General features: G+C 36.8%; 2 protein-coding genes and 1 long non-coding RNA gene across 8 annotated transcripts; 1 reads left to right on the top strand and 2 right to left on the bottom strand.

Moving 5' to 3' along the window:
• Positions 1 to 1,729: 1,729 nt before the first annotated feature.
• LOC119993249 (CCR4-NOT transcription complex subunit 3-like) lies at positions 1,730 to 10,021 on the bottom strand. 5 transcript variants are annotated; one of them, XM_038840284.1, is made up of 16 exons: positions 9,776 to 10,021; positions 9,348 to 9,479; positions 8,253 to 8,390; positions 7,541 to 7,591; positions 7,121 to 7,210; positions 6,878 to 7,024; positions 6,529 to 6,636; positions 6,362 to 6,418; positions 4,856 to 5,596; positions 4,330 to 4,500; positions 3,945 to 4,107; positions 3,720 to 3,865; positions 3,031 to 3,309; positions 2,796 to 2,930; positions 2,516 to 2,697; positions 1,730 to 2,033 (listed from the first exon to the last, which is right to left on the bottom strand). In XM_038840284.1, exons 1-16 carry the CDS (start codon positions 9,866 to 9,868, stop codon positions 1,967 to 1,969), a joined length of 2,700 nt encoding a protein of 899 aa, XP_038696212.1. In that variant the 5' UTR covers positions 9,869 to 10,021; the 3' UTR covers positions 1,730 to 1,966. The 5 variants fall into 5 exon arrangements, with proteins under 5 accessions (XP_038696212.1, XP_038696213.1, XP_038696215.1 ...); XM_038840285.1 differs by having other exon boundaries at positions 4,330 to 4,494; XM_038840287.1 differs by having other exon boundaries at positions 4,886 to 5,596.
• An 821-nt stretch (positions 10,022 to 10,842) lies between these two features.
• LOC119993250 (myb-related protein 2-like) lies at positions 10,843 to 13,677 on the bottom strand. 2 transcript variants are annotated; one of them, XM_038840291.1, is made up of 7 exons: positions 13,067 to 13,676; positions 12,760 to 12,988; positions 12,588 to 12,664; positions 12,106 to 12,160; positions 11,925 to 12,012; positions 11,757 to 11,826; positions 10,843 to 11,664 (listed from the first exon to the last, which is right to left on the bottom strand). In XM_038840291.1, exons 2-7 carry the CDS (start codon positions 12,968 to 12,970, stop codon positions 10,903 to 10,905), a joined length of 1,263 nt encoding a protein of 420 aa, XP_038696219.1. In that variant the 5' UTR covers positions 12,971 to 12,988; positions 13,067 to 13,676; the 3' UTR covers positions 10,843 to 10,902. The 2 variants fall into 2 exon arrangements, with proteins under 2 accessions (XP_038696219.1, XP_038696218.1); XM_038840290.1 differs by having other exon boundaries at positions 12,760 to 13,677.
• LOC119993251 lies at positions 11,488 to 16,327 on the top strand. The gene is made up of 7 exons (XR_005466520.1): positions 11,488 to 11,619; positions 11,731 to 11,822; positions 11,947 to 12,021; positions 12,534 to 12,615; positions 12,776 to 12,978; positions 13,776 to 14,212; positions 15,551 to 16,327. It is a non-coding gene; the product is annotated as an uncharacterized LOC119993251 (long non-coding RNA).

Below are 16,327 nucleotides of genomic sequence, written 5' to 3'. Positions count from 1 at the left end.
AAACCTGAGAGATTGAGAATTGGAAAGTTTTGTCTAAAAAAGTTCCTTTCTTGCTTGGTTTTTGTTTGTGGGTTCTAATCTTATTCTATTCTTTCTTGAATCACAACAACAAGAAACAAACAACTCTATTTCCACTTTCCATTGATTTACTCTTAATTAATTTTAATTTATTAATTTACCTTGGAAAAAAAAAAGTTTAAACCGGTCACCTTAGATCTCAAACGGGATAATACACGTTTACCTGAACACGAAGGTTAATATCGTCATTAACAATATCTTAAGTAAAACTGAAGTTTGATTGAATAAAAGTAGGGGTGACAAAACTTCGGTTCGGTTCTCATGATCGAATTTATTTAACCTAAATTAAATCAAATTTATATATAAGTTATGTGTTTAAAATTCAGATATAAACATAAAATTTTTGTTCAGTTTAAAACAGGGTCTGGATTCAAACACATGAATCTTGTCTGGACCCTAACTCGGATTAGATTATTGTCTAGTTTAATTTACTTATTGTCCAAATTTAAACCAATCCGAGTTTGATTAATTAAGTACGTTCGAAATCCAATTCAGATTAAGATTCAAATGTGTAAATATTTTGTAAACACACCTTGTTATCTAACCCAAAATCAATTTGAAATTAATTTTTTTACCACCCTAGATAAAGGCCCACCACCACTAACAGTCATTGTCACGTGATCCAATGTCAACTTTCTTATCATTTTATTTTATGGAAGTATTAACCAAGATAATGATTTAGGGTATGACTGTACCACAATCTGTCATTGTTTATGCAAATTGGAGAGAGATTGAAGTTGAAACATAATTTGCATATGCACTGGTCTCTTTCATGAGGATTGCTTGTTGTGTAAAGTCTCTAAACACGACAAAAAGGAGCCAAAAAATTAAAAGATAAGATAACTCCACCGTCCAAACCATTTCAAACCCACTTTCTTCCTCAGTCTCTTCCACAAATGTTCTTTTGTTTTATGAATAATTATTTATGAATTGGGGTGATAAGACAATGAGATCATATTTAGCCACATTAAATGTGAAAATGGAGAAGAAACATTCATTTCCTTTTATTTTTGATGATTTGACACAAAATTAAAGATGGTCTCCAGCATAATAAAATTTTCTAAGAAAACATCTCAGGTGCGCGTGATCCCGCACTGCACTTCATGCGGGATGCATCTTAACATCATTCACATGCAGGTCCTATTACGTGTGGAGACCGCACTTAAACCAAATGAATGGTGTAAGATAGATCCCTCCCTCACCTGAGAATTTTCATATATATATGTGTGTATATATATGTTATAAACAATTTTCCACGAATGATTAAAAGAACATTGAATCAAGAATTAATTGTTAGGTTAAGTTGCCTGATGGTAACTTTACAACCAAATCAAACGCGGACATGCCACGACTAAAGCCTCATAATAATACTGGTTAAGTTTATTCTACTCATGATAATCCTATAACACATTAATTTTCAGAAAGCCAATAACATCTTTATAACTATTGCAAAAGCTATGAACAGCAAGGAACACAAATAAGCCTACATTCTAGATTAATCATTCAAAGACAGCCCACAAACAACCAAAGTCGTGAGTCATGGCTTCATCATCTTATGAATGATCTGTCTGTCTTTCTTATCCAAAAACATGGGGAGAAATGGAAGTGGAAATTGATAAAATAAAAGCAGTAATGGGCAGGCACGGTTCCCTCATCAAAAAGAAACTGACATACCCATAAAATTTATGTATCTTTTAATGTACCTTTATACAAGTAGGAAGAAATGTAGTATTATATGATTCCAATCAGTAAAATCGGAGTCTATATGGTAAATCCTAGTTTATACAGCAGAAGCTAGAAAATAAGTTGTGAAGAAAAGCATCACCTCGTTGAAATGGTGCAGAGCAGCGGGTCAATCATTGTAGACAAAGCATCTAGAGCAAATTTGCTAAACCGTAAGTTCATCTTCAAGATGGTTGTACTCAAAAGTGAATTCTGTCTTGATCCTTTGACACCTGAATAGTAATTCCACAGATCAAAAGTTCATCTAACTAAGAATTAAACGGAATCCTACAATAAAATTGACATGGACGACAAGCGTATGAAATCATATAGAATTGATCTGTCGTTACATCATCCAGTATTAGTGCCTCAAAAGCAAGCAATCAAACTATAATAGAAGGCAGATCACACGCACAACATAATCACAAATACTAAGCTTCTTCCCATGCAAACCTATCACAAGACAAACGAGGAGAAGGAACAGAAAGGAAAGGTGAAGGGGCATATGCTGAGGGAAGGTTTACGGCATTGTGTCACAAAGTCACAATGCAAACCACCCTTTTCTTTAAAAAAATCCCTGCCAAGGTCCATAACAAGCTTATACCCATGCAAATTGTATCTACAAGTCAAATTGCACACACACCCAAACAAGCTTGAAAACCATAATATTGTCTGATAAAACTTTAGAACAAATTTATAATGAAAGTCAACATACCACCCATGCTGGGATTCGTCATTGGCAATATGAAAATCAAAGTAAACATATGTCCCCTGTTCATATTCATCAGTGGCTATTTGTGGCTCCTCATGCCGTTGAAACCATGTGTTGTATTTTCTGTGATATCTCCAAGATTGCTTCTTTAGTTCACGTGCAGCCAAATATTGCTGATAAGTGTTCTGTAGAGAATAACAACTTAAATACCGGCTCATAGTAACTATCTGCCGTGCCAAGAATAAAATAGCACAAAATGAAAAGGGACACTAAGTTATGGTACCTGCTGGTAGTAAAATGCAAAGAACAGTGTATCAGTTCCAAAGCTATCCATAGACAGACGTTCCCAGTATGCAGGATTATTAACAATTGGTGCCTGAATTTGGGGGTAGCTAGCCGGTGTGGCAACAGGGTGCCTCTGCAGGAGAAAAGTGAAATAAATGATATATTTAAAAACAATAAATGCATCCACACTTGAATAGGTGCTGCTAAAAGGTGAGGATAAGGTCCATCCATACCGGAGTGTAGCTCCTTGGACGTTCTGAATCCTTGGGTAGAGGAAGTTTGAAGTATGCAGCTTCAAGCATTTGCATATTGTAAATATGATCATGCACCACCCCGGGGTTTGCATATGATGCACTGAGGCTATCACCAACGGCCCCGAGGTCGGCAACAATCCTTCGTCCAATGACCCCAAGGCCAGCAGAAGGTTGATTGGACTGTAAAGGTAGCCCAGGAGAGAGATCAATATCTCTTGGCATTTGGGAAGGCTCTGCCACAGAACCAGATAATCCTGTCTGCAAAAAAGAGGGATTTCAAAGATGTCAATATTCTACCAAGAACAATTCATCAAAACATGCCGAAGATAATCCTTGAAATCCAAGTATAGACATTCTGTCAGAAAGCCAATATCCTTCCTCATGTCAAAGGTATCATCATCATGTCAGCAACTTATAGCAAAAATCAACTACTTCCTCAAATAAAAAAAAGATAGGAGATTTTATTAGAAAATTAAAAAATTGGCCATCAAATTTTGGATAAGCAACTAAAGTTGGTCTTAAACTGAAGGTGTACGTATATAATAAAAAATACAATATTCAGCTATGTTTTATATCTAGTTTAATAAAAGGAGTTAACACCTACTTATCAAAAATGTAACTAAGCAAGAAAAACATTGCAAAGAAGACTAAAGACTTCATTGACATACAGGAGTATCCACTGTATATGGAGCTTTCAAGTCATCCTCGTTCACAGGATTTTTGCCAAACCCAGAATTAGGTGCAGATTCAGGATTCAAATTATCAGGTAAATATGGCTGTTGCTGAGGCTCCTCCACTTTCAAGTGTCCAGAATCTGCAACATACATTAACAGCATTGGTCTGGTCGATCTTATAATGTTTGTATCAATGGACAAGAGAGAGTATGTTGCTACCAGCATCCTTTAGACCACTTGAAATTAGTGCTTGTTGATTAGACTGTTGATGGATGGAAGTTGGCTGCTGTAAAGTCACAGATGAAACAGTATTGAGACCCAGTGCTTGGACTCCAAGTCCCAAACTAGACTGAGAAGAAACAGCTGAGCTTTGAGAATTAAGCTGCACGCATATCATCAGAAAAAGCAAAAAAAGAAAAAGAGATTACAATAAGTTAGCAAAAAATAAACATCAAGAAACAAATAATAATGCAAAATACATGCCAAAATGAAACGAAGATAACAATTGAATTAAGAGGAATTAAGCTGAAATAGACTTCCATAAATCAATTAACTTGTAAGCCAAGAGAAGGAAGGTAATTGAAAACCCAATAAGTAAAACCACCTGCTGCAAGAGTGGATTTTGTTGTTGGGCAGAAAATTGTTTGTGATTTCCCCCAGTAAGAGAAGACATGCCAAGAATGGTACTGTGACCTTGCTGCTGAACTTGCTGGAGCCGTTGTAAGAATTTCTCCCTTTGATCAGGTGCAATTTCAGTTCTTCCACGAAACTGCCCCTAAATGTAAATACAAGCAGCTCAGAAGAGCATAACATAAATTATAACAACATAGCTTGGAGATGGTGGGAAGTGGTACAAAACTGTGTCATAAGAAATTTAACAATATACTTCTAAAATGTACAATTTCAGCCTCGTCTCATCTCTAACAATATCTTATATTTCAGTATCTTTCCCTTAATATTTTGACGTTCCAGACACTAAATAGGGATCAATAGACAACATGAGACATTTTTTTGAGCAAAAATATGGATTTTTAACAGTATGCAAACTTCCAAGAATGTGTAATTCTAGACACAAGTATATTCTGGTATATATCTATCTTTTTTTCATCTGTCCTTTGAAGAAAACATACCGGCTCATTCTGGTTTTGAAAGGAACTTACAGGCCTCCACTGCATGCCAGGGACAGTAGGGGAAAAAGGCCTACCACCTAAAGTAGCAGCCTCACCATTATTACCAGAATCAACTGAGCCAGTCCCATCATTAGCCTTAGTAGCCTGAGGCAAGATCATTCTATTGCTTAATGGGGAAACCAGAGGCTGTACCACTGCACTGCTCCCAAGTCTTTCATCATAAACCAAAGTATTTCTCTTCGCCATATCCGAGGTCAAAGATAGTGTACCAAGGGCCCCATTGGTGGGGGCTGCAGTGCCTGAATTAAGAGGGATGCTAGATGTACTCGGGCTGGACAGTCCATTTCTACCAATGCCCATTATTAGTCCAGCATCAGCAAGAGATGGAGATGGCCTGCGACCAGGGAAGGTTGCAATTTCGTCGTCCTTTGCAGAACTTGTCAGACTTCCAATTGATGAAGAAACAACAGTACTAGCATTTTCCAAACCACCACGAACAGGAGTTGAGCCAGGAAGATTAGCAGAGGCAGCTGATATGGCGGGCAAACTATTAGACGAAACATTCACCGGAACAGGACTTGCATGACTCCCAGTAGGGGTTGATGCAGCAGGAGAACCCAACACAACATTTTTAACAGGTGGTGTTCTTGCAGTGCTATCAGAATTACTATCCTGGGAAGCTGTATCATCAAATTGCTCATGGACGGAAGTGCCTGGCTGATTATTAGAGCTCGGAGTAGCCTGAAAAGGAAATGTAAGTGTTATGATTACATAAAAACATAAATTAAGGACAGCATATCGTAAAAGAGGAAATCGTGGGACACTAAAAGCTGCAAGTTCACAATTAAAACAAAACGCCAAGCATGCAATGCATGTTATGGTGAAGAATAATACCACATTCTACGCAACAAACAAGGATAAATCTTATAACTATGTAGGAACCTGAAAAATGATCTACAAATATTATCAAAGTATTAACAATTGCACATCAGCAACCATTTTTTTTGAATGGGAAAAACATCAGCAACCATTAATTTCTAAGAATGTCAGGTCATCAACATTACAAGGGAACCCAGTACCATTCAAATGCTTGATCCAAAATTTTATTCAAATTACAAATCACCACTTTAATAAAAGAATAAAATAGCATTAATTTTTTAACTCATTAGAGGTTTTCATAGTGTCATAACACCAATGACAAGGCCTAGTCTGATTTGCCCACGAATTTGTAACCAGCAGTTCCTCACCAGCCTAGTTAATGCTTACTTCACACAACCAAATATCAAGCACATGATGAAGAATACAGAATCGAAGAAAATATTTGGCAATTAAGATAAGCACCCTTGGCCATCCCATAAGCATAGTGAGGTAGAACTAACATATGTACATAAATTTTCAAGAAACGAATTAATAACACAACCTTGGATTCTCATTCCAGCATCCTACAGATTAAAAGTCAACAAAAAGAACATTAAAAAAAATGTTGACAACAGCAAGTGGACATACAGGCATTTGGGATGCAGATGTTTCCAGAGAAGTCTTCAAGCTAAGAACAGGAGCAACCTGCCGATTTTTTTTTAGAAAAAGATAAATTCTCCCATAAAATTTGCATACAGATATATACATGCTTATATAAATTATGATTTCAGCATGTGCAACATACAAAAACATACCTTGGCCAAAGGAGGAGCAATTGAAACCAGATCTTCAAGTGACTCCACTTTGTCTAATGGTAATGTGTTGTAAAGCTCATCAACATCATCAAATTCATCAAAATCATCCTATAGTAAAAAACCAAAATAAGACTAATATAGTTATCCAGATATTCGAATACCAATGTCTAATAGACATTTAGGAAAAAATAAATAAAAGGAAGGCATGGAACAAGAGTGAAATATGAAGTACTATCTGATATGCCAGTTGAAATCTCAATCATGAGCCTTAACATCAAAGGACATCAAAGGACTCCTGTTAGTTTTTTCCCATTAAAAAAACTTATTAAAGAAAGAAAGAAAAGAAAACCTGGTTGCGTTCAACATAATCATCCAAGAAGTCTTTGACATCATTGACCTGCTCGGGACTTAACTCATCATTATCCAATAGCCTTAATATCAATTCTAACTTCATTATATGAGCCTTGTGCCGTGTGATAGACGTCTCTAAATGTGTCTGACAACAAAGACATATATTTATAATTATAAATCATCCACAACTATTGGATAAATACATTATAATTTCCAGACAGAAGATGCCTCTTTATCCTACCAGTCGGGGTGGTCTTGTCTTCCCTTTCTTAACAGATAGTCCCTCCATCTCAGCTTCAAAGCTATCAATTTGAGATTCTAACTCTCCAACCTAGCCCAAAAAAACAGCTAGTGTTCACCAGGTGAAAGCAACTAACAGGTCAGCATTGCATAATTTATTACTCAACATTGAGAGTTTAAAATGAAAACAAGGAGAAGAAAATAAAATAGGATATTACAAGGAGTGATATGAACACCATAAAGCCACTAGGAAGATTTGTAAAACCTATTTGCTAACTTGATAATTTTCTTTGCAAACACCATGATGCATTTCTGATAGGAAAAGAAGTATATTAAAGCACAAAGGCAATCAATAGAGTTAGAATTAGTATTAGGCATGGAAGGAAGAAACATTGTAGGAGCACCACTGGCAGTCCCATACCACATTGTTCAACCAATCTCTTGTCTCTGATTTTGCCTTCTCCTTTGGATCCTATCACAAACAGTTGGCTAATAAGCAATTAGATTTTAAAAATAAAATTAGGAAGCAAAAAAAAATAAAAAATAAAGCTATACTTTTCTAAAATAATATAGTAACTGTACTCTAAGAATTAGAAGAAGTACAAGTTACAAAGTGTAAACGGTAAAGTGAGGCATGGATGCACACTAGGAGAGGGAACAACACAAAAAGCCACCTCGCTACGCAAATTAGAAATAATATAAAACACAGTAGATGCAATAGTAGTCCAAAACAATTATCAAATCTAATAAAATCCAATGATGTTCAGTTATGGGCACAATGGGCACAAAGGGGGGGTGAAGGGGGAGGTGGGCAACATCACACCCAATGCTAGTTCATCTGATGCAGTACTTACATGCCATTTGGATTCTTGAAAATAAAGAACAACCATCAATACATTGCAGTAGTTAAGACATAACTCTTAAAAGCTTGTTATAACATTGCAACAGTTAAAGCAAGCACAAGTCAATTTTTTTATCAAAAATAAGCAGTGGATAAAGATTTAGATGGTTTCCAACTATCCATATAACAAAAGATTTAAATGTGATGCAATCAAACCTTGACTTGTTACCCAACACATAACACCAGAAATGTACTATCTTATGAACAAACTAGGTGATGTAAGCATGCTTACAGTTTTGGGTTGTTGGCCCAGTCCCTCTTTAGAGAATGCCTTTGTCTTTGTCTCCTTTTCACAAATCTTAAATCTTTCCATTTCACGCTCTATAAGCTTGCGAGCATCCATCAGGGCCTGCTCATAAGAGGCACTAACCTATGTCAACATATGTCAAAAGAAAAAACAATTAATTGTCAACTTAAGCATCAATGTCAAATGTTAATACAAAACGGGGAGACTGGAGTGGAGTTGGTCGCCGACAAGTCTGTCCGCTTCGGATACAGATATCAGACTGCATGGGCTTTAGCCCTCGCCCTATAAAATGGGCAGCATTCGCACTAAACGAAAAGAGTTCCACGAATGAATAGTTAATCCTAACACTACTTAAAGTTAAGCATGACTATCGGTTCGATTTCCCTCATGCAGGAAATATAACTAGTTAATATCTAATCACACATATACAAGTGTTTCTTCTATACTATAAACCCACTATTTGTATTGTAGACCCAATCAGCTATAGAATTTGTTTTTCCCGCCATCCATCAAAGGAAGTTGAAATTATATTACATACACCTAGTTCGACCCCCTAACTTTTAGTTAGCCTATGTACTTCTAGGTCTTTATTAAAGGGCACTTAGGGGGGTGCAGTCCACTTATCAAGGTAAAGGAGTCATGAAGCCAACCTACAGAATAGATTCATCAAACAATAAGAGAATTTTTATTTTGTAAAAAAGTACAATCACATTCTACCGCCAAGAAAAGTTAAAATACATGAACAATTGAATACCTATTGAAAATAGCATAATAATCATTGATCATATAACTATATAGAAAATATTAAAACACTCCATTCAGCCGAGCATTTTTCTAACTTAAACAAGCCCCCTAACGGAATAGTAAGAGTATTAAGCTACCAAATAAAAGTCTGCACTCTGCAGCTCGGGTTGTAACCTAAGGCAACAATGCCAAGTCTAGAGAAAATTGAAATCACCACTTGGAAGAAACAATTTATAAGCACCCAGTTTTGGCATCGCCAGACTTTTTTAAGACCAGTGGGTTTATCCAAATAACTAAGTTCTTTAACTGGAAAAAAAGAAATCAAGAGAGACTAACCTTTTTATCCTTGATCTCACTGGACTGAATCCATGTCTTAATCTGGTCCCTGTATCTCTGCAGCTTCTTGATCTCCTTTTTCAAATCTGCCTCAAATTTCTCCTTCTGGTTTGCATTGTCAGTGTCGTAAACCTAAAAGACACCCACAACACATTATTTTTTGGGAAAAAAAACAGCGCACACCAAGTAAGAGTAAAGAAACGCCAATCTTCTAAACAATGCAAACCAACAATAAAAAATAAGAACTGTAAAATATGTGAGACAGTGAGCCCAACAAGGTCCCATTCCTGCAAAAGCTAATTCGCACGAGCAAGCGAAACTTTAGATCCAAATTGTTTTCCACGCAGTCAAAAAAACTCCCTAACATAATATGCACAGATTTTCTACTTCAACGGAAAATCTGCAAGAGAGAGGCGGAGAAACCAAACCTTGTTCCAGATACTGTCGAAGACGTCAACGCCTTCTTGAACCTTCTTTAAGACGCGATCGATTTCTCCTTGTAACTTGCGGCTCGCTCCCATTGTTGAATCGAATAACAGCTACGCGAATTGGCGGGATTTTCTATCATCAAAACAAACAACGGTAAGGAAATCCGTCGAAAGAAGTCGACGTTTCAATGCAATTGGTTTCGGTTTGATCAGGTGAGAGTGGAGTTATGTCAGTTCTAGCCTTCTAGGGTTGATCCGTAGACGAAGAAGTGAAAATATATTGCTGAATTTAGTAAAATTCCGAATAATGGGCTGGGCTTCATTTTTCTTGAGCGTGGCCCAAATGGCCTAAAATAGGGCACGACAGGACCCGTTGGAGCCCGTTTGAGATTCTCCAACAAGACAGTAAAGCCCAGCCCATTACACCGACTCTATCTTCCTCCTCCTTAGTTCTCTCTGGTGCAGAAAATAAGAGAGCCTTAGACTTTGAACTCCTCCAAAAAGAGAAATGTCGCAGCAAAAGCTGGTTGTGGAGTTGAGTGTTGACGAAGAATTTAATGGTCATTCGATGCATGTCTTCTTGAATTTTTGACTTTTTTTTTTATGGATTAGTCGAAGCTGTGATTTATTTCTTATATAGACGAATTCATAAACCCTAGATCAAATAATTAATTGGGGAGGTTTCGCATTCGTGAGATTTGAATTTGATGAATATGTGTTGAATTGAGCAGAAAATATGATGGTTTTCAAGTCTTTAGTTAAAAAACATTGTTATAGCTGAATCGGGAAAGTTGAGTTGATTTTAGTATTTTACTGAATGTTGAACTTGAATTGTGGAAATATTTGTTAGACCCAAACTGGTATCAACAGAAGTATAGCAGTTGTGAACAACTGAATGTGTCTCCCCTTATATATGTCAAAATATTTTGAACTCAGGAATCACGATCATCTTTTGCTGGATGAATCTATATTATACAGCACTAATATCAATTTGTCTTTTTCTTTTCCTGCAACTTATTCGATCGAGTGTGTTTCGATGGTTTCATGTCGCTGTGGCCAGAAAGAAAGAGCAGCAAAATTATCATGGCGACTTTCATTTATGGATATTTAATTTGAGCAGTCTCTTTTCAGCTCCAACTGAAGCCGTTCAAATCAAACTGTATGCAGTTTGAAGCGACATCATTTTCGTCGTGGGCATTCAGGTCTAGTTTTGTTGAAAGGTCAGGCGGTTTATATCCTTGTGAAACTTTCTCATTCACTAACTTTCCTGAGTCTGTCCTTTTGTTTGTTTGGTCCAGGAAATTGTCTTCCTGATTTTTTCCCTTGAATCTTGCTTCAAACAAGCCATTGCTGTCGTTGCATCTCTCTCCATGGAGTCCAACACTCATGGACAAATCACTGGAGCTTCTTTCCATAGAAAACATTATTCTTTCTGTGTCATTGCTCATTGGGGAGAGGAACATTTGGTTCTGTTTCGGATCTTCACACCACTTGAGTTCAGCTTGGGGTATCATAGGCGCTTCTGTAATCTCTTTGTGCTCGAAAAGTATGCCACCATTGTGCGGTCTCAATCCCATCCCACTGTGATGTGTTTCTTGGTCCTTCTGGGATCCGTCACTGGAGGTCAGGCAACTGTCCATTGAACAGTCAGTGGGATATGTTGCTTGTGTCGGTTGGGGACACAAACCCTGAAGTTCTTTAAGGTCTGGAAATGCAGAATTCAGGCATTGGTTCGATACTTTGGAAATCAGTTGGGAAATCTGAATTTTGGCAGCTTCAAGCCCCACCGGACCCAAATTTTGTTTTCCAAGAGTCTCTTTGGCTTTCTCCAGCACCGCTTGCAGGTACTTTCCCTGAGCCTCTATCCTGAGCTGCAGATGTCGTTGTACCTGTTTCAGTTTAAACAAGTTTATAACCCTTATTAATTTAGCTTGTTCAAATGAAATGAAACATAGGGTTCACAATTCAAATTTTCTTCTACCTCCAGCTGCTCGTGAAGCCTTCTCTGCACTTCAATTTGCATCTCGAGTGCTTCACCAATCTGCAGGTTTCTGAATTAAAAAATAAAAAAAGATTTAGAATTCCTTAAAAAACCATGGACAAATAAGTGACTGAAGTTAACGCTCATGAATGCTATTTATCTTCTTACTTGTTTGCTGTCTGTGGTGCAGCGCTTAAATTGTTCATGTGAATTGCATTTACTTCAGGCATTCTGTCACCCGAAATAGCAAGTGAACCTACATGCAGTAAGATTTTATTAAATTTTCCATTTGATAATTTGTAAGAAAAGTATCATGTAAATAGTTGAAAGTATGTGGAGAGAATCTTACCAACTTTGTTCCCACTGTTAGATTGTCCGTGAAGGTTCATGCTGAGCCTGTATTTCTGCAATCCATAGGTGTAGTAATTAGTATGTATGAATCCCGAAGCACCCTTGAAAGAAAAATGGGCTGAAATTTAGACACTGTTTTCAGAAAGTGGACTCGTTTCCTTTGGTCTCTAGGCAGCTTAACCATTTACCAATGACACATTAAACTACTGGATTTCACTTCATATTAAATGTCCATGATTAAAATAAATAGGCAAAGAGTTTCATTATCACTACCACATTATGGAATTAGTGTAAGAATGAAACCGAAAATATTGCCTACTTTCTGTATCCTTTCTCTAATAAATAATGTTGTTTCTTCAGTATCCTATTTCATACTTTCGAATTCGTTAAATAGCCAAATGTTATGAGGACCTGAACCTTGGTCAGGAAAACTGGATTTCAACATGATTATCTAGATAGCATGGGCGATTATGGTATTACCTGAAGATGACTCTTTAGGTGGTATAAGGTAAGTCCTGGAATCCCCATAAGTTTCAGAACTGTTTTTGGAGTAGCCTCTGCCGCAAGGAAGAATGGCAATTGAGTTAGCTAGAGTCATTTACATGTTTGCTCCATTATCTCTTCAACACAATGTATATATATATATACTCACTGTCTGCTCCTCCCAGCTGGTTGACTGCTTCGATGAAGCGCTCATGAAGATCTAGCGTCCATTTCAGTCGAGGCTTTGCATCAGTTGAAAGGATAAGTCCAGAATCTCCAGGACCATTCCCACCTTGCAGGAACAAGTGTCTTTCTGGAGGCATTGGAATTCTCGAAGGAGAGTGGTTGTTCTTCCCTTGATGTTGAGGATGATGATACATCTCTCCAAGTATAAATACCTAACTCAAAGTTAGCTTGACTTAGAAGCAGGAACTGATAACCTAACTACTGCGATCAGGATTGCTGGGTATCGTTACCTGATGTGTTCTTCTTTCCTGCAATATCCGATCTGCTGCTCCCTGAAGTGTGGAACTTATTCAATATATATGAATCCAAAGTCCAGATACTAGTTATATAGAATTTCTCACTTCTACTCTTGCCTGTATCCCTTTTCTTTTGGGGTAGTTCTCTCACAGACTAAATGTCTGCTCAAGCAAGCCTTTTATAGACTAGGGATGGGTTGTGGTGGTGGTGGGGGAGGATAGTGAGGCATAGAATCTTGAAGAAAACTCCCTGACTCAATCCAATATTCACAGCGACCTAAAAAGGGATGTTGTCCTTCCTACTTTGATAACTTTCCTTTCCATTCTAAGACATCCAATTACTATTCCTCTGGATCACAACTCAAACAAACAACTTATGTCTTGCATTAGATACCAGAATTGATCTACCAAATTTCCTTTTCCCTTCCCTGTTCCCTCGTATTCGCTTGTCTGGCAAAAGCAAGAATCTTATTCCCAGGACTTGAGACTTGGATTTACGGGAATCCTGTTTTCTCTTTTTTTTCTTTTCTTTTTTTTTTTGTCCTTGAGATCTCCATTCTCACATTCTCAGAGAAGATTCTTGGTTAGATTTTATCATATCTTGGTCTTGTGGTAAGTTTTTCCTCATTTGTCAATGTACATACTGAATTATAAAAAGATGGAGTCCAGTTGAGTTACCTAATATCTATGTTAATGAGTGCAGATGGAGACACAAAACAAGGTTATGGCTGGTTATCTTTGTGGGAATTTAGAAGACGATTCCATTGACTGGAGCACCTAGTAACTTTGGAATTTGATATATTAAAGGAGAGATGCTTGCGCTTGGACAATGTGCTGAGGAAGGAATAGAATATGGCATACATTCTGTTTTGTCTCCTTCAGTAAGCTTGGTACTGATTCAGCCGCCACACTGTAAAAAAATATAGATGAGGGTCCCAGATGCTTTTTATTTTTTCATCCTTCAAATGGCATAAGACAGCCGGTCCCCTCCGCCGACTAATCCTAAGCACCATTGGACCTGATAACAAGAAGAAAAAAAATGGAGATTGTAAATGCTTCCGTACTTGCATTTGATGCAACAAGAGGGACAAGTCATTGCCAGCATATGACCCCTCCTCCCTGACTCATGCAGATTCTCTTGTATGTATTCTTACCCTCTTCCTGTTCTATTAGTAGTTTTATTATGTAAATTAGAAAAAGAGGATATTTTAAAATGCTTAACAGTAGATGAACTCAAGGTAAATTCTCTATGTTATTTTTGCATGTATTTCAACTTTAAAAATGCATGCATAGTATATATTGATCCTCCACAAATGTGCATCTCGTGTTAATTTATCTTCTGTACTGCATCTTATACGAAGCTATATATTCTGGACTGCTAGCTAGAACATAATCTAATTTGTTTTTCATTGGTTTGCATTAAAGTTATATGCATGCATAGGTGTCGACTGATGCTTCATTATGCTTATGCTCCTTTGTTGAATGGTTTTAAAAGGATCTGTTTGTGCTCTAATAATCAGGAATTATACCATGCCTTGCTTATATTGAAAATGTGTAGAATAATAATTTATATCATCTAAGACCGCTAATGCAGAATAAATGCTTATATTAACTCATGACCAGATCTGCCAACTTACGCTAAATTGATACGGAAATAAAATTTTCTTTTGGCAGAATGAGGACATATCTGATATGCAAATATATTTACCCAACTAATGAGCAATGCTCCTCAAAAAACTGTCTAAACAACCATTGCCAAACTATATACCTAGAAAACCAGTATAAGTGCTGTCAAAAAAAAGTGTAAATGAAATTCCAATTCCTTGGACAAAACCTTAACATGTGTTCCAATTGGTGTTTCTAGAAAGATCAATTGATTCTAATTTCCCAGGATATTTTATGCAGTTTGGGGGAATCCATAAAAAGCCTGTACATTTATAAAGCATTAAAGCAGGATTCCTAAATAGTTTGCTGGCATGTGGATAGGAATATATAGAACTATAGGCATCATTGGTAACATGGCCTGTGGTGGTGCTTTATATGTGAACTAACATCATATTATTGCATTGTTTGTATATATTTATAGTTCTGATTGGAAACTAAACATACCCATGTGTTATGTCCATGAGAGTTATATTACTAATTAATTATTAGATGTTTTAATAGCACTAATCAGGACCCATAAATAGAATAAGCAGTGTATTAACTTTCATTTCATGTTTCAACTCTCAGGTACCTTATTTTCTTTCCCGGAATGGTACATATAAAGTACTAACTGTTCTCTCTCTCTCTCTCTCTCTCTCTGTTTCAAAGGAATACTTGGCTTTCGCTTGTGGTATCAAGCTGCTATTTACCTTCCTCTCCGTGTGGATTATATATTATTCACTTTGAGAAAGGGATATGGAACTTAACTTTGTTCTTCCTTGTACTTGCATTTTCTTTTATAGATTCCATGTGATATACAATTTTTCTTCTCAGGGACAAGGAGATGCTCTACAAAGAGAAACACCAACATATAATTATTAATTCAAGCTTGAGGACCAGTCAATCATGAGCGATGACACGTGTGAGATGTTGATTGGTTGCATTTTGTTGACTAGATGGGATTAGCATGCATTGGTTCTGCAATGGAAAGTGAGAAATGACCACGGAATGTATTCCTTGTGGGGAAAAAAAAAAGGTTAGAGGAGGAAGTAAAAGATGAGATTCCATGGAATGGAATTTAAGAATCTTAACTCAAAGTAAAGCCAATGAGTCATATTCTCAAGTCAGAAATTTGGTTATTCCTCTCTATCCAAAGCCACAAAAAATGGGTTCCCACCCAATACCTTTTTCCATTCTTTTTTAACTTTAGTTTAGTGTAGTTAGATGCCCTTCGACATTCATGATTAGTGTTTGTGCTTGTGTGCCATCATAATTTGAGCCATACACCTGATTGAGAGAATATTGCCTTGTTTAGATATTTTCTTATGTTTAATTATTTGAGATATGGCCTCTCATGCTACTCTTTTTACTTCTTGTTTACAGGGATGATTAAACAACTGGTCTTCTGGTCCCATGCATACTTAAGAGGTTCAATTGATCAAGCTTTCTCTTTTTTTCCCATCTACTTAACATGCATTTTCGCAGGATCTTGTGCATGACCCCCCAAGAAACAACTGCTCCCATGTTTGTAGTCCATCATCATCCTTAGCATCTTAATTATTGTTTTTATATTTTATTGGAACTAATCTACCTACGATTGAATATATTCAT

Source organism: Tripterygium wilfordii, chromosome 23 (assembly GCF_013401445.1).
Source record: "Tripterygium wilfordii isolate XIE 37 chromosome 23, ASM1340144v1, whole genome shotgun sequence".
Classification (NCBI taxonomy): Eukaryota; Viridiplantae; Streptophyta; class Magnoliopsida; order Celastrales; family Celastraceae; genus Tripterygium; species Tripterygium wilfordii.
Note: the sequence above shows the minus strand (reverse complement) of the source record. Positions and strands in the feature narration are given on the sequence as shown.

Coding starts and splice junctions, on each gene's coding strand:
- LOC119993249 (XM_038840284.1), bottom strand. CDS start 9,868: ATGGGAGCGAGCCGCAAGTTACAAGGAGAAATCGATCGCGTCTTAAAG. Junction 9,480..9,775: donor TCGACAGTATCTGGAACAAG/GTTTGGTTTCTC, acceptor GGTGTCTTTTAG/GTTTACGACACTGACAATGC. Junction 2,698..2,795: donor TTGCATTTTACTACCAGCAG/GTACCATAACTT, acceptor TATTCTCTACAG/AACACTTATCAGCAATATTT.
- LOC119993250 (XM_038840290.1), bottom strand. CDS start 12,970: ATGTATCATCATCCTCAACATCAAGGGAAGAACAACCACTCTCCTTCG. Junction 12,161..12,587: donor ACCTAAAGAGTCATCTTCAG/GTAATACCATAA, acceptor TATGGATTGCAG/AAATACAGGCTCAGCATGAA. Junction 11,827..11,924: donor GCACCACAGACAGCAAACAA/GTAAGAAGATAA, acceptor TTTTTAATTCAG/AAACCTGCAGATTGGTGAAG.